This window comes from Balaenoptera musculus, chromosome 16 (genome assembly GCF_009873245.2).
Source record: "Balaenoptera musculus isolate JJ_BM4_2016_0621 chromosome 16, mBalMus1.pri.v3, whole genome shotgun sequence".
Lineage (NCBI taxonomy): Eukaryota > Metazoa > Chordata > Mammalia > Artiodactyla > Balaenopteridae > Balaenoptera > Balaenoptera musculus.
In genome coordinates this window covers 80,204,705-80,221,578 of record NC_045800.1, presented here as the reverse complement: position 1 = coordinate 80,221,578, position 16,874 = coordinate 80,204,705, and the positions used below count along the sequence as shown (strand labels likewise).

The window sequence follows — 16,874 nt, the reverse complement described above, 5'->3', positions numbered from 1 at the left end:
AATTCTCACAGTATTTCAAACTTTTTCATTATTATTATGTTACATTTGTTATGGTGATCTGTGAGCACAGATCTTTGATGTTACTATCGTAATTGCTTTGGGATGCCATGAACCATGCCCATATAAGACAGTGAACTTATCTGACTGTTGAAATGACAACAAAGATTCAGAATATTACATAAACTTAGTTAACGGAGCAGCAGCAGGGTTTGAGAGCACTGACTCAAATCTGGAAAGAAGTTCCACTGTGGGTAAAATGCTTTCAAACAGCATTGCAGAGAAATTGCTTATGGAAGGAAGAGTCACTTGATGCAGCAAACTTCCTTGTTGTCTTATTTTAAGAAACTGCCACGGCCACCCCAGGCTTCAGCAACCACCACCCGGATCCGTCAGCAGCATCAACATTGAGGCAGGACCCTCCACCAGCAAAAAGATCACAATGATGGCTCAGATCATGGTTAGCATTTTTAACAATAAAGTATTTTTAACTGAGGTACGTGCATCGTTTCTTTTTTTCGACATGATGCTGTTGCACACTTAACGGACTACAGTATAGTGTAAACATAACCTTCATATGCACTGGGAAACCAAAAAATTCATGTGACTCATTTTATTGTGATATTTGCTTTATTGTGGTAGTCTGGAAAAGAACCCACAGCATCTCTGAGGTAGACCTGAGCTTTGTTTCGGCAGCCCCGGAAAACTAAGACAACGCCCTTCCCTCAGATTTTAACCTCCCTCACTTCCTCTGGTCATTTGGGTCTCAAAGAAAATGTCCCAGCCATTGGTAATCTAATGCAACCCACCCAATCACTGCCTTAACATTGCTCTAGTCTCTTCACAGTCTGAAATATTATTAGTTTTGGTGGAGAAGCAGATTGTAAGCTCCATGAAAGTGAATATTATGGTTTGAGATAACTGTTTCTTTAGATAAATTTTCCCACTTTATAGATGAGGAAAATAAGCTAGAGGGATTAAAGAGCTTGCCTGAAGATACACAAACACAACTCACGTGAGCCCAACTGCACAGTCGCAAACTGCTTTAGGTTTAAGTAAAGTAAGGTAGAAACACTTACTTTCTCTCTCTTTCTTCTTTAAACGCTTTCTCCTCCGATCAATGGAAGCTACTTCAGATTTTAATGACAGATAATGTTTTCTGATTTCTTGCAGTTTTTCTTGAAGAATTGTGATACGCTCAGCACTTGTCATATTCTCCAGGTCCGCTGTGAATTTAACACTTTCATTAATATGCATTTGTGAACACAATTTTAATATATAAGACAGAACATATAGTGTGGCTGTAAAATGAGGAAGACAGATAAAACTAAAAATAGGCTTGTAAACATTTGTTTGCCGAAGATTTTTTTTCCCTAGCCTAGAGCAATGCTCGGCACTAACACATGCACGGTATTTTTTGAATGAATGAGCGTGTAGAATTAAAGATCTTATGACCTAAACACAGAGGTTAAAAATTCCACATTTACCAAAAAAGAAAAATCCCGCATTCATGTACAGTATCACCACAGTACATTAATTTGCATTTTTTTTGAACGTTAGGACTGTGGATACATTTTTGTCTTTCGTCCGCTTTTTGTTCTTTTTTTAAAGTTTATGTCTTAATGCATGTCCCATCAACTTTTTTTGGCCGCAGCACATGGTGCGTGGAACTTCCCCGGCCAGGGATGGAACCCATGCCCCCTGCAGGGGAAGCGCGGGGTCTCCACCACTGGACCCTCTTTTTGTTCTTTTTTAGATTCTTCTAATACTTTTAGGTTGGAGGAAAGCTTTCACACGCTCTAAAGCACTTTCAGTCCCCTAAGACTCCCTGCGTGAGAAACTGCAGTAGTCTCTTTTTCAGAAAACATCTTTCACGGCTGTTTCTCATGGATACAGAAGGGTGAGGAGCAGGATAACGGAGTGGCGCGCGCCCATCACGCAGCTGCAGTGACCAGCGATTCGTGGCAGACGCCGCCTCACTTATGCCTCCACCCACTCCCCACCTCAACACCAGGCTTTTACAGCAAACTGCTGACACAGCAGAAATACCTCATCAACACTGACGTGTGCCTCAAATGCCTTACAAGTTATCTTTCAGCAATTTTCTATTCAAATCAAGATCCAAATAAGCTATACTGCAGTGAATGGTTATTATGTCTCTCAGTCTGGTTACAGCCACTCTTCCAGAATTACTGGCATCAGGAATTACTAGGATGCAGTTTCTGCCGCTTAACTGCTGATTTAATGTATGTCACTTACACATCTGAAAACTCCATTTGTAAACTTTGGGTAATCGATTACTAGGTTCCTTGAGATCAGGATCCTTATCACCATTCTTTCCACATTTTCCTGGAGACTGCGTCCTGGCAGGAGATTTGGTACCATGAGCCTTCATTCCACTGGAAACAGATTTGACGGGCTGAGCCTTAGTTACACTTTCACCAGCAGAAAGCTCTTCACTATCACTACTATTTGCTGAAAAAAAAGAAAAGAAAAAGAAAAAGAAAAGCATTAGTAAATAGAAAAGTAACAAAGAATATCTGTCACAGATTTTAGTGGACAATTTAAAGTTAACCATTTGAATTTATTACTACAGTAAACAACTTGCTTTACAGACCCTGCCTAAAAACCTGGAAAACCATTAAGTATAAACACAGCAGTATCTCAGTTAAGGAAAACAAAACCAAAAACTCTTCTTACCTGAATTGCCAATAACATATTTTTAAAAAACACTCAAACTAATCTTTCATTGTACCTGGTAGACTATCAAATATACAGTAATTATTTAAATGGCTTTTAACTCTATTATGTTAATATATATAAAGTAGAATACAGCATCTTTTCAAATGACTCATAATGGAAACCTCAACTTTCATATTTTAAACTGTGTACAGATTGTGTACATGTCACACTTTCCTACTCCTTTGGCCACAAACAGTGATCACAATCATCATATTTAATAAAGAATTCTTTGGGAATAAACTCTGAACTTTGATACATACAATGATTCCTTAAGAAACTCCTACATCATAGCTTGTTGACTAAAATAAACCATCAGTTTTACCCTGGTAAATATATTCAGTAATTTATAAAAAAAATTCAGAAGTCTATGTAATAATTATGTTACATCTGCCATTGCTGATTAAAGCCTCAGGACTAGAATGGAAATGCTTAACACCTTGACATGTGAACAGGTTATGGGACTGGTATTTCCATAAATTACCTCTTTCTGGATACAAAGCATTATTGTAGATTCTATGAGAGTTAATTCACTTTACTAAATATTCTCAGAGAACTGTTTCCTCATTCTGATTTAACAAGATGTAGGCCCAATAATTAAAACGGGAGAACATGCGGTCAACTGCTATTATCTCTCAATTATATGAATATGTTAATGACTTACTGAAGATGAGCCCTCTTAGAGAATGTCATTTAAAAGTCTTGAAGATAAAAACATCAGAGTGTAATAAAAAACACTCTGAATATCCTGTCAGTTACTCCAAATAAGTGATCAATTTGGCATCAAATTTATCGATTTTCATTTCCTGATTCTTCATTTAACAACCAAAAAAAAAAAGTATAGTTAAGCTCTAAAAGCCTGAGAAGTGTTCCAGATAGGAAAGACACACAGCAACTCCTCCCACTGTGGTGTTTTGGGAATAAAGAATCTCCACCACTCTCTTATACATACGTTTAAAGAATCCCTTCCCAGTCCCCCCACTGCTGCTCTGGAACCCCTGGCAACTCCTAGCTAAGCCACCCAAGGCTTGGGCCCACTCTGATGCAGTGGTCTGCCTCAGCTTGGCTTTCATGGCCTTGCTGAACACAGCCGCCCGGGGCCCCAAAGGATGCCATATTCACCGCCTGGAAGTCATATGGGCTCAGCAGAACCTCGGGGAACTGGCCGCATAACCCTTTTCTGCACTGAAGTGCAGCCAAGCCGGCCGATAGCAAAGGTCAGGCAGTGGAGGTGGCAGGAGTCTCCTGGAAGAGCAGCAGGAGGTCAGTGTGGGACACCTGAAAAGAAATTCTTTACATATTTTCTGCTTCTTACTTTGTCTACAAAAGAGAGATAAAATGTGCAGCTCTCAGGAGAAATACAGTATATATATTCCTGTAGGTTGATAAACAGAATCATTGCTAAAGTCATGAGTTACAACATATTTAACCAGAGTAGTCTTACAGCTGCTCTTAGATACATAGTTTAGGATACCGAAGATAAAGGTAGTGCACGGGAGTTACTGGATTTACAGCTCTAAAGCTATCTTGATTGTTCTCCTCCAGGCTGATTTTGCCTGGAAGAATTACAAGGCAATCAATTTCCTTGTAATAAAAATAATATATAATTCAAGCATTTCATAATATGTAATATATATAATGGCAAAAAAACTGTTGAACATAAAACTAACAAAGATGTTGATGTTTATATTATATTGGCTACTATTTTTTAAAAGATTACCTGATTATTCATCAGCAATCAGTACCACTGTTGAATAATAAACTGCTCAATCCTAGAATTTACCTAGGATCAAAAGACTTCTGTGTGATTTGGGGGGTTGGGGGGGTGGTTAGAGACGAAATCAAAATATTAACTGTCCCGTATCCTGAATACCCTTTTCTTAATGGGGAAAAAAACATATCCACCATTATCTTTATATTTAAAAAATTTAGAGATTTCACACTTACTGCCTTTGCCTTTCTTTTTGTTGTTTACCACTGTTGCTTTATGGCTTCGTTTCTGCTTTTTTGATGAACTTCCTCCTCCCTGAGCTTCTTTCACTCTTTTCTGACCTGTACAGGCTTTGATGGGAAAGAAATTATTAAGTAACACAAAATAAAATCAAGCTTGCCCCAGGTATAAATTAATTCCACATTCTAGAAGAAAAGACCAATTCTGAGACTATACATGTTCTTTATGAGATTTATAATTTGTCATAGAAATTACTACAATTTTTAAAATAAACCGTCATTAATGAGCTGAATTATTACACATAATTAGAGTTTTTTAAAAAGCAAACAAAGTATGCACATCCTTCTTAAAAAAATCAGATATAAACTGAATATAGTTCTCAATATACTACTGGGAGTTTATGAGTCTAGTAATTCAAAAAAAAGGTATATGCTGAAAACAAAAGCTGAAGTTTGTTAAAATTCAATAAAACCAAAATATTAAGATTTAATTACAGGTTAAAATAGTCATTATATGTATTATAATGATATTAATGAAAATTTTAATGATATAATATTAATGGAATACATTTTAGTAGTAATTCACACTTAATTATAATAACAAATTTATTATAAAGACAATTTACTATAAATTTACAACAACAATAACTTAGCTCCCAGGGCAATGGTTAACACGTATACCATTTACAGATCTAGCATAGTAGTTCTAAGAAACGTTCCATCTTCTTGGCAGGAAGTTATTCCAAAATATTATAAATGTCTCCCGTTCTTCAAGGACGAGCCCAAGTCCTACCTTCCCCGATGCCCAGCCTTCAATGATCAATCACTACTCCAAACTATAGTTTCTCAGCTACTAATCTGATCCTCAGCATCTGCTGTGATTCTATATCTTCCTAATTATATGCATTGTTTCTCAGACTATACAGTAATCTTTCTCCTGAGATTAATAAAGTCTTATCTCTATTCCATTCCAAAGTCAGATACTATAATGATACAATATAATTAATACCATGATAAAATTATGCCATGTTTGTTTTAAAAACAAAATGTTTCTTAGTCCTGTTACAATGGTAAAATCAACCATGAATATACAAGACATGGCTTCGTTGGTAAAAAATGGAACAGGCTATTAAATGTTTTGTTTGCAACTTCTCAGTTTTCTTTTTTTTTATGGGTTACATCTAATAGATAACTTTTCCTAATGCTCTTTTAATATAACAAAGCGAAACATAAAGAAAGTGATTTAGATATTATCTATATTAAAGTACAGAATCTTAAAAACAATTGCCAGATTTCTCTCCAAGAGTTTAATTCTGAAACTTTCAGCTACAAGAAATAAAAAGCTTACTGTAGGCTAAACTGGAAGGCAATCCTAAATCTAAATTGTAAAACTTACGTTTTTACTTTTTCTTTTTTAATGGCCGTGCCGGGAGGCATGCAGGATCTTAATTCCCTGACCAGGGATCGAACCCATGCCCCCTGCAGTGGAAGCACAGAGGCTTAACCACTGGACCGCCAGGGAAGTCCCTTACATTTTTACTTTTAAAATCAAGTGAATTCTGGGACTTCCCTGGCGGTCCAGTGGTTAAGAATCCGCCTTCCAATGCAGGGGACGCGGGTTCAATCCCTGGTAAGGGAACTAAGATCCCACATGCCGCAGGGCAACTAAGCCGGTGCACCACAGCTACAGAGCCCATGCGCCCTGGAGCCCACGTGCCACAACTAGAGAGCCCGTGAGTTGCAACCAATGAGCATGAGCACTCTGGAGCCCGCCTGCCACAAGTAGAGAGAAGCCTGAGTGTCACAACTACTGAAGCCCGCACACCTGGAGACTGTGCTCCGTAACAAGAGAAGCCACCGCAATGAGAAGCCCGCGCATCGCAACGAAGAGTAGCCCCCGCTCACCGCAACTAGAGAAAGCCCGTGCGCAGCAACGAAGAAGACCCAACGCAGCCAAAAATAAATAAATAAATTTATAAGAAAAAAAAAGTTTATCATATTATAGTTGCTCTCTAATCATCTGTGATAAATGCTTCTTTCATTTTGAGGATTACTCTATTTATGCCTGGATAATTCAGTTCCATGAGATAGTATGGCACACAAACACAATCACAGTAGCTGTGTGTGTGAATGTAGAAAAAAAAAAAATTATTGCAACTATATTTTTTACTTAATTTTTTTAAATGTTTTAAGTCAAGATTTGTGTGATAATGTTATGTCAATTATATCTCAAGGAAACTAGAAAAAGGAAAAAAAAAGGTTTGTGTGAGAAAACTTGGAACTAACTAATTTGGTCTGGATCATATCTCTTTTTTAAGTTCAGCTAAAAACCTGAAGTTAGCATAATAAAATCTGGTATGTTATATAAAATACATACCCTAGTGCTGTATCTTTATACTGGAAAAGTGTGTTTCAAAGCCAAGTGTCAGCCTAGAACATATTAATTTAAAGACACCTGAGTGAAGTGGTTCCTAAGTAAAACGATGACAAAAGTACAGCTACGGCACCATCAAAAAGGCACTAATACTTTCGGGAAGGACTAATTTCAACTTCACGGAAAAATCAAGAGTATTACGATAGGTTATTAACAGAGACGCTGGTCCTTCAGCCTGGAAGCCCTGCATCTAAGCAAGCACCAGACTCCTTTACAAAGGCTTGAAGCTCAGTTTGGCACGGCTGTGTGAGGAAAGCAGTGCCTGCACAGCTGGCTGCTCCAGCCCCCCACACGCACTGTTCGGTTAAGGGTGGAGGGGACCGTCAGTAAATCAAAATGTTTGTGAGACACTGCACACGGCAAGTGCAAAAACAACGTTACACAAGAATACTTAAGCCGCTCACGCCATGCAGTCACTCAGTGCATCGTGAGTTCTCAGGGAGGTCTGGATGTGGGCCCGGGTGCAGTTTCTAGCACGTGTCTGGTCCGCTGTGAAGCGGCACGGGCGGCTGAAGCAGAGGACACTCAAGTCTTCCCAAGCTTTTAAACACGCTCCACTCTTCCTCACCACAAATTGCCTCCCAAATTTCCGTTCCTGCCACGTTCACACAAGTACTCCGTGTGAACACCTCACGCTCGTAACGCGAGATGCTATAAACCCGTAAGGCAGCGGAGCCCTGCGCCTCACCTTTCTCGGGCTGCTCCGCGTCGGGCTGATTACTGCTGCTGGAGCTCACGCTGGCGTCGAAGCCCGCGGGCGAGCCGTTCCCTTCCGACTGCAGGTCCTGGAGCTCCCCGGCCACACTGTCCACTTCGATCGTGCTATCAGTCTCACTCTTGATACTGCGGACTTCTTCTTGGTTTGGGGCCAGCGGCTCCGACACGGTTACGGAAGACGGCTGCCGACTGGCCTCCGTCACGGTGACTGAGGAAGGCGACTCGGGTGTCGTGGGAGGCGTGTTGAGCACTGAGTTACTGCCACTACTGGGAAATTCCGATTTTTTGTCACTGACCTCCGCCAGCTTTTCCTCGGCGGGCTTGCCGTCGGCACCGGGCGGCGGTGGGGCGGCCAGCTCCACGCCGGGGGAGCAGCTCTCCTCCTCGGCCACGGTCTGCAGGGACCCCTCCACCGGCCCCTCCTCCGGGGCAGGATGCGGCGGGGAGGCCGCAGCCTCGGTGTCGGAGTCGGAGAAGAGCTCCTTCAGCGTTTTCTTAGGCCACTGTCCCTGAATACTTGACCAGACATCTTTTCGATCTTTAGCTCTGCTGTTCTGAAGTCTTTCATCAGAGTTATTTAAAAGTTTTATCCTTTTTTCGGCAACTTCTGAAAATCCTGAATAGAAACCAGTTGTCCGCAGAGACTTTCTTTTCTCCTCCAAACCGTTGTATTTCTTAGTTGGTGTCGTCTTTGCTTTTGATTTTTCCTCTTCATCTTCATCTGAAGTGCTGCTGCTACTGTTTTCCATGCAGAGGGAGTCTTTGTTCTTGGCCTTCTCTTCCTTTTTGCCAGGTGACCCGGTTTTTAAACACTCCTCGGTATTGCAATACCTCCTCTTACCACGTTTTACCGGTGGTTTTGAAGATTTATCTGCGGTGTCCTTCTTGACATCCTTCCTCTTTTTTGTGACTTCATCTTCTTCCTCATAATCAGTATCTTCGGATAATCCTTCTATATCTTTTCTTAATCTTTCTGGAGATTTCGACATGGATTTGGCTATTACCAAATCTGCATGGACTTTGTTTTCTTCTAGCAAAGATGAATTGTTCTGTTCCTCCTTTGAAATAAGATCATTTCTGGTGTGGGTCAAATGATCAACCTTAGATTCTGCTTTGCCGTTGTTATCCAAGTCTTGAACGCCTGTCTCGTCCTCCTGCTCACTGTCTTCAGCAGAACTTTCAGAAGCTAGAAAAGAAAGAGAAGACAATGAGTGTGATCAGAACACCAGCAACGTCTTCTCTGTGCCAGCGAATATAAACATGGATTAGCTCCTACGTTTATAACTACCCCAGGCTGCTAGGTTTTATCCTCGTTTTACAAGTGAGGAAACTGAGCTTCAGAAAGTGAAGACATTCACCCAATGATGGAAATGTTCCATATCATGACTATACTGGTAGTGACACTACTGAATACTTCTGCCAAAACTCATGAAATTGTAAACATAAAAGTCGTGACTTTTACTGTTTGTAAATTATACCTCAATAAAGCTGATTATAAAAAAGGAAGAATTTTCTACAAATTTATGAGCACAAAATAGGGGAGTTAGGATGTAGTCCCAGGTTGTTCTAACTCCAAAGTCTATATTCTTATAAAAGTGTAGCCTTCATTTTTAATGTAGCAATGATCATTCCAAGATTTTGTGAACAATGTATTTCCATGGTAGATGCTTCAAAGAACAACACAATTAAGTAACTTAGACTTTATATAAACGTATCTACAGAATTTATTTCTTAAATGTTCATTTTAGTAAATAAATTCAATTAACCATTAAAAAATGATAGCTTTTATTACGATTTTAACATACCATTTATTGAGAAACTGTTACATGTCAGGTACCTTGAAATGCTCTGCACAGATCATCTCACTCAATCTCGCCATAACCCTATGAACGTGTCATTAGCCCCATTTTATAGTTTCGGAGACTAGGATTTAGAGACGCTAAGTAAACCACCCCAAAGAGCTAAAATAAGTCAAGATCAAATCTAAATCTAAGTCGTCTGACTCCAGAATTTAGAATCTTCACTACGTTACACTCTACTGAGAAGTCCATGTATATTCTTTAGCTAAATTTGCTAAAAGTAAAAAATAATTGATACAGTTAAGATGGTTAAAAACATTTAATCTTTTCAATGTGTTCCTAAATAACTGAATTTTTAAAATTATTCAAGCAATACATATACATGGTTAAAACAAATTTAGACTCATAATAAAACACCAAAAGCTCTTTTCTTCCCTCCCCAGCCTCCAAAATGTTGTAACTATTTCCTCTGATAGTTACTATCGTTATCTCTTAATAATATACCATTCGTTGATACGTATAAGCAGTGAGGATTTTCTCTCTTATTAGTACCTCTACTCCCTTCTGCCACACTTTCTATATAAGTGGTGTTGGGAAGTTGGACAGCCGCATGTGAATCGATGAAGTTAGAACACACCCTCACTCCATACACAAAAGTAAACTCAAAACGGCTTAAAGACTTAAGTATAAGACATGACACCATAAAACTCCTAGAAGAGAACATAGGCAAAACATTCTCTGACATAAATTGTACCAGTGTTTTCTTAGGTTCATCTCCCAAGGCAACAGAAATAAAAGCAAAAATAAACAAATGGACCTAAGCAAACTTACAAGCTTTTGCACAGCAAAGGAAACCACAAACAAAACGAAAAGACAACCTATGGACTGGGAGAAAGTATCTGCAAATGATGCAACGGACGAGGGCTCAATTTCCAAAATATACAACTCAATAATAAAAAAAAAAAAAAACCCTACTGAAAAATGGGCAGAAGACCTAAACAGACATTTCTCCAAAAAAGACATACAGATGGCCAATAGGCACACGAAAAGATGCTCAACATCACTAATTATTAGAGAAATGCAAATCAAAACTACAATGTGGTACCACCTCACAGCAGTCAGAATGGCCATCATTAAAAAGTCTACAAATAACAAATGCTGGAAAGGGTGTGGAGAAAAGGGAACCCTCCTCCTACACTGTTAGTGGGAATGTAACTTGGTCCAGCCACTGTGGAAAACAGTATGGAGGTTCCTTAAAACGACTAAAAACAGAGTTGCCATATGATCCAGCAGTCCCACTCCTGAGAATATATCCAGAGAAAACTATAATTTGAAAAGATACATGCACCCCAATGTTCATAGCAGCACTATTTATAACAGCCAAGACATGGAAGCAACCTAAATGTCCACTGACAGTGACTGGATAAAGAAGATGTGGTACATATATACAATGGAATGCTACCCAGCCATAAAAAAAGAATGAAATAATGCCATTTGCAGCAACATGGAGAGACCTAGAGATTATCATACTAAGCAAAGTAAGTCAGAAAGAGAAAGACAGATATTGATACCATATGATATCACTTATATGTGGAATCTAAAATATTACACAAATAAATTTATTTATGAAACAGAAACAGATTTCACAGACATAGAAAATAAGCTTATGATTACCAACGGGGAAAGGGGGTGGGGAGGGATAAATTAGGAGTTTGGGATTAGCAGATACAAACTACTATATATAAATAGACAACAAGGTCCTGTACAGCACAGGGAACTATATTCAAAATCCTGTAATAAACCATAATGGAAAAGAATATGTATATATATGTATAACTGAACCACTTTGTTGTACTCGGAAACTAACACAACATTGTAAATCAACTATACTTCAGTAAAAAAAAAAAAAAAAGAATAAAATCAGAAACATAAGATATTGTACAAGAACAGAATTGTATAAAGCATGCAGAAAACAGAGTTCTTGCAAATTAAAAACATTACAGCTGTCAATAAGCATTATAGCAGTAAATTAAACAGTAAAAGGATTAAAAGATAAAGAAAATTAGAGAAAATTTCTAAGAAATTAGAGGAAAAAGAAAAAAGAATAAGTAATATGTCCCCACCAAAAGATAAGAATATTAGAGTATACTGCAGAAGGTTCAATAGCAATATAATGGCAGGTCGAGAGACAGAGAGAGAGAGAGAGAGAACAGTGAAATGCAGAGGAGGAAATCAACAAAATAATTCATAAAAACTATCTGGAACAGAAAGACACAAGTTTCTAGAATGAAACAACTTTGTACACACCACAGCGGATAAAAATACATCCACACAAGGTGTAATCTCTGTGAAATTTTAGGACATTAGAAACAAAGATTCAAGATTCCAGAAAAAGGGAAAGGCAAAAACAAGCAATAAAACAAGTCACATACAAAGAATCAGAAACTAGAAGAGCTCTGGACGTCACAGAAATAACACTGTAAGCAAAAAAAAACAGTGGAACAATGTCAATAAAATAATTAAGGAAAAACATCCAACCCCGCTAAACCATGAATAAAGATATTTTCAGATATGGACAGTCTCTAAAAATGTACCTTCCCTCTTAGTCACTTGTTCTTAAAATTTACTAGAGAATGTGCTCCACCACAATGAGTATACCAAAGAAGTTTAAAAAAAACCATCAGATATCCAAAACAAAGAAATTCTAGGGACGACTTTGAAGAGAGAGTTCTAAAAAGTTCCCAGGAAGAGAACTGTGCATCAGATGTAGAAGGAAACCAGTCCAGACCATGCAGTGTATTTCCAAAGGAAGTCACATGGAGGGCTATCATCACCAAGATGCCTCCTGCCATCAACTAGATTCTTTGTATGTATTTTAGCTTGTTTCCACCATTTGGTGATGAAATTCCAGCTCTCCCCTCAATGTCTTGTGTGCCATTACCTGAATCGGATAATGACGGATAATGACGTCATTTTACCCGGCAGAAACATTTTGTTTTGACCTACACCTGAAGGCTAGGGGTATATTTGGGAAGGCTAGAATCAGAAGATACAGAGGACCTTCCTACTCCCACTGAACTTATTCCTTTTGGTCATCCTCTGAGACTACGTCAGATATTCTTGTGGGGAGCCCCGATGTCTCCCAGAAAGGCCTCATTACCTTGCCCCACTGAATTCCCTTCCAGAGGCTTTTGTAGACTCACAAAGAAGCTTAATATGACCTAGAGAGTCTATTCAGATAACATTCTCAGGGAGCCTTCATCTAAATGGAAATACTGCCTTTTTTACATAGCTAGGTTTACGCTCGCCATGGTTTTAAGAAAACTAAATAATATCCTCTTTAGGAATATATATAGGTTTAATATAATTCTAAAGAAAAGTAAAAGAATGATTAAGTCAGAATATTAATTACTTTTCAGGGAGACATAACTATTTTAAGTAAATACTACTTGTTCACCACTGTGGTAGACATACAATATCATTATTCTTTAAATTATACATATATTTCCATATACTGTTCTGTATATCTGATATAGTAGAAAATTATGAAAAATGAACTTTAGAATATTTAGATATTTACAAATAATAAATATAAATATCCATCTGAAATAAGAGACAAAAACAATTTCCATTATATTCAAAATCAATAAAAATCCAAACTCTCTTAAGTTATAAGAAATGTAAAGTTTTTTTTTTTTTAAGAAATGTAAAGTAGTTTTATGGAGATACATTCTTTTACTTCATTTGATAGATCAGATTCTCTCTTCCCTGCCAGTCAGATTTACAAAAATCTTCCCCTCCAGTACTCATCACTTTTATTATTTGTTAAACTTCATTCTGCCTTAAACAGTAAGCACTCAGGACATCATAAAAGAGATCATAATAAATATAATCAAGATAAGCAAAGTTTGGTATTCTTTACAAAAAGTTCAGTATAATTTTATAGTCTGATATTGCATAATACAAACTATGTTTTACATGGCTACAGAAAGGATGGTACCTGAAAAAAACACAGTAATAGTACTAGAGGTTGAATATTAAATTTTAACTAAAATCTAATGGTGCCCTCAGATCTACTAATAACAGAAATATTTCCAAGCCTCAATCAATGGCTGATTTTATTTCAAGTAATAAGAGAGTCAACAAAATTCTGGTTCAATTAAAAAAAGAGAATTTGATACTGTCACTGAATTACCTTTATAGAATTTGGTTTATAAAAATTAACACAAACAAAAATTAAAACAAATACTTGCATGCAACAGGATGCTTGTTATGCTTACCTTGAAGTCCATTAAGGATAGAAGTGATTTCTATGGATTTAATATGAGCTGTATCAGAGTTTTTGGCATCAGTAAGATCCAGTTTGGATACCATTTCAGGAGATGGATTTGTCTGAAATGGTGGTTTTGACAAGCGCCGAAGTTTACAGTTCTTAGGAGAATACTTTTCATCTTTGTCTTTTTCTTTGTCTAATTTATTCTAGGTTAAGAAAAAAAAAAAGGTATCCCATGTTAGCCATAATACATCATGAGGCATTTATTAGTAACAATGTTAAAACTCATTTTTAACTCAACGTTACAGACTATTATTAAAAAACATAAAAAGAAAGAATACAAAAAGGCCCACAAAACAGTCAGAAATGTTTTTTCAAAGTTATTTAACAAATACTACAGGATGAGAAATAAGTTTTTGTCTAATATTTGTATTTTAATAGTGGAAATAAATTAGCAATCAGATAGGCAATTAAGACTAGCAAACTTCCATACTGCTAAAAACTGGTGTTACAAATTCTGTAAAAATTAAATCAAAATAGGCTTAAATTAAATAGTCACTAAAAAAAAACAGAAACATAATTTCAAGCTGGTAGTTCTAAAACCTGTAAGATTCTCAATATAAAATGAGAGTTGGGAATGACACAACTTCAAATATCTTCATTCAGTTGATAGCTGGGAGTAACAAACAAATGACTTGCTAATAAAGTCAAGTCAGTGGGGCAACCTTCCTGTATCACTGATAATGTTTCAGGAAAAAATGAGAAATTTTCTGAAATTCTCTATTTACGAATAGATGAGCAGAGGTTAATATATTTCTTGGAAACTATTTTTTAAATTTGTTTTAAAAATAATTTATAGGACTTCCCTGGTGGCACAGTGGTTAAGAACCCACCTGCCAATGCAGGGGACACGGGTTTGAGCCCTGGTCCGGGAAGATCCCACGTGTCGCGGAGCAACTAAACCCGTGCACCACAACTACTGAGCCTGCGCTCTAGAGCCCGTGAGCCACAACTACTGAGCTCTTGTGCCACAACTACTGAAGCCCGTGGGCCTAGAGTCGGTGTTCCACAACAAGAGAAGCCACCGCAATGAGAAGCCCACGCACCGCAACAAAGAGTAGCCCCCACTCACGGCAACTAGAGAAAGCCCACGCACAGCAAAGAAGACCCAACGCAGCCAAAGATAAATTAATTAATTAATTAATTAATTCTTTTAAAAAAATTTATAGGAAAAATAATTTAGACAAGCTTCTAAATGATAATGTAGAGCACTACGTAGACGTAAACAATTCTGAAGTCCTGTTATATAGTGAGAATACAGAACGTGAGTGGCTATTTTCACAATTCTCCCAAAGATCGTACATAATTAGTATCATTCTGGATACACAGAGAAGTTATTCTGTTTAGGGTAGTGGTTCTCTAAGTGTGGACTCTGGCCCAGCGACATTAGCATCTTCTGGGAATTTGTTAGAAGTGAAAACTCCTTGAACCAGACTCAGATCTAGTGAATCAGAAACGCTGGGGATGGGGCCAAGCAATCTGAGTTTCAACAAGTCCTTCAGGTGACTGTAACACATGCTCAAGTGTGAGATCCACTGACTTAGAGCACCTGGGCTGAATTCTCTGGATGCACTGAGGCGGCTTTTGTGTAGGAAGACTACCAAAACCTCTCAATGATTAGTGCTGTTCTCATTTTCCTATTCTTGCCAGCCTTTTCATCACTTTATACCAGAGATCATAATACACCATGCATTATGAAGGCAGAAATAGTCTACCCCATGCAAATTTCAAATATGGCTTTTAACGCCTATCAGAGGACAGCCTTGAAAATAGTGGTTCTCACAGTCAGATGAGATCGAGTGATGGGTATACAATATTAAATATTTTCTAGGAAGCTTTTCCAAAATTCACATGCCTCTTCCCTTATGACCAAGAATTTTAAATGCCTGGAAGGGGCCGAGAACTAAATTGAGATCTAAATAAATATTTAGAAAAAATTACCCAAGTGTAATATTCTAACATTGCTTCTCCTACCCCTACCCTATCTTCTACCTGAGAAATACTACTTCTAAAACTTGCTCTGTGTAAGGAAACTGGCTTTTTAGTGCCACACACAGACAGCTCTTCTAGTAGCTTAGAGCAATGCTAAATGTAGCATGACTTCCAATAAAGACCAAGAGTGTCCTTAGTTGTAGCTACTGAGTTGCTATACCAAAACTTTAAAAATACGGACCCAATTTCACAGTGAGAAAAGAATAATCACTCTAGGGGAAACCTTTCAGTATTTAGGGGCACTAGGGTATCATTTAGCCAGAAAGTAAATAGCTCCTCACGTTTAATATGAAAATTGAATTTCAGGAGAACTATTAAACACTTCAACTATATATATACCATTCAAAGTATTAAAGAGCCATTACAAACATTAAAAATATTGTAAAACCTAGTTAATGGTTCTACTTTCTAATAAAACATTAGAAAGATTTAGTCTTAGAATTAATAAGTGTAATTCTATCATACATAAAAGTAACCTTAATTTCCATACAAGCTCATTAATAGATCCCCACGGTATCTATGTAGAGTTTGCCTAACATGGTCTTGTGAACACATTCTAAGGCACTACCTATATAGTCAGAGAAAGATGAAGAAAAAAGAAGAGCTTCAGATAGGCTCTCCTCTGCCTTCAGACACCTCCTTCTCTTCCTCTAATGGTTTACAGCTATTACAGTAACCCCAGGGATCCCAGCCACACAACTTAATGACTCCTAGTTGGAGACCAGAGGTGTAGGAAACAGTTGAAATCGGTACGTGAAATCTGGCTGAGTGGACTTATACAATGTTGGAACTGAAAAAGCCTCAAAGATCATTTAGTACTGTTTTCAAAATGCCTTTCCATAAGCTGACAATCTTAATTGTACGCAAATCTAGCATTTGATAAATCTGCTATTTCAGGAGAGCATTTCCAACT

The 16,874-nt window shown here is 37.7% G+C and overlaps 1 protein-coding gene across 6 annotated transcripts in view; it reads right to left on the bottom strand.

Moving 5' to 3' along the window:
- ARID4B (AT-rich interaction domain 4B) overlaps positions 1-16,874 on the bottom strand; it is a 130,776-nt gene that overhangs the window by 3,327 nt on the left and 110,575 nt on the right. For 4 of the 6 annotated variants that reach the window (XM_036828646.1, XM_036828645.1, XM_036828648.1 and 1 more), the window contains 5 exons: positions 13,917-14,115; positions 7,809-9,023; positions 4,684-4,797; positions 2,257-2,472; positions 1,077-1,223 (listed from right to left, as the gene is read on the bottom strand). In XM_036828646.1, the coding sequence (XP_036684541.1) occupies positions 1,077-1,223; positions 2,257-2,472; positions 4,684-4,797; positions 7,809-9,023; positions 13,917-14,115 (1,891 nt within the window). The other 2 variants (XM_036828650.1, XM_036828651.1) reach the window with 2 other exon arrangements.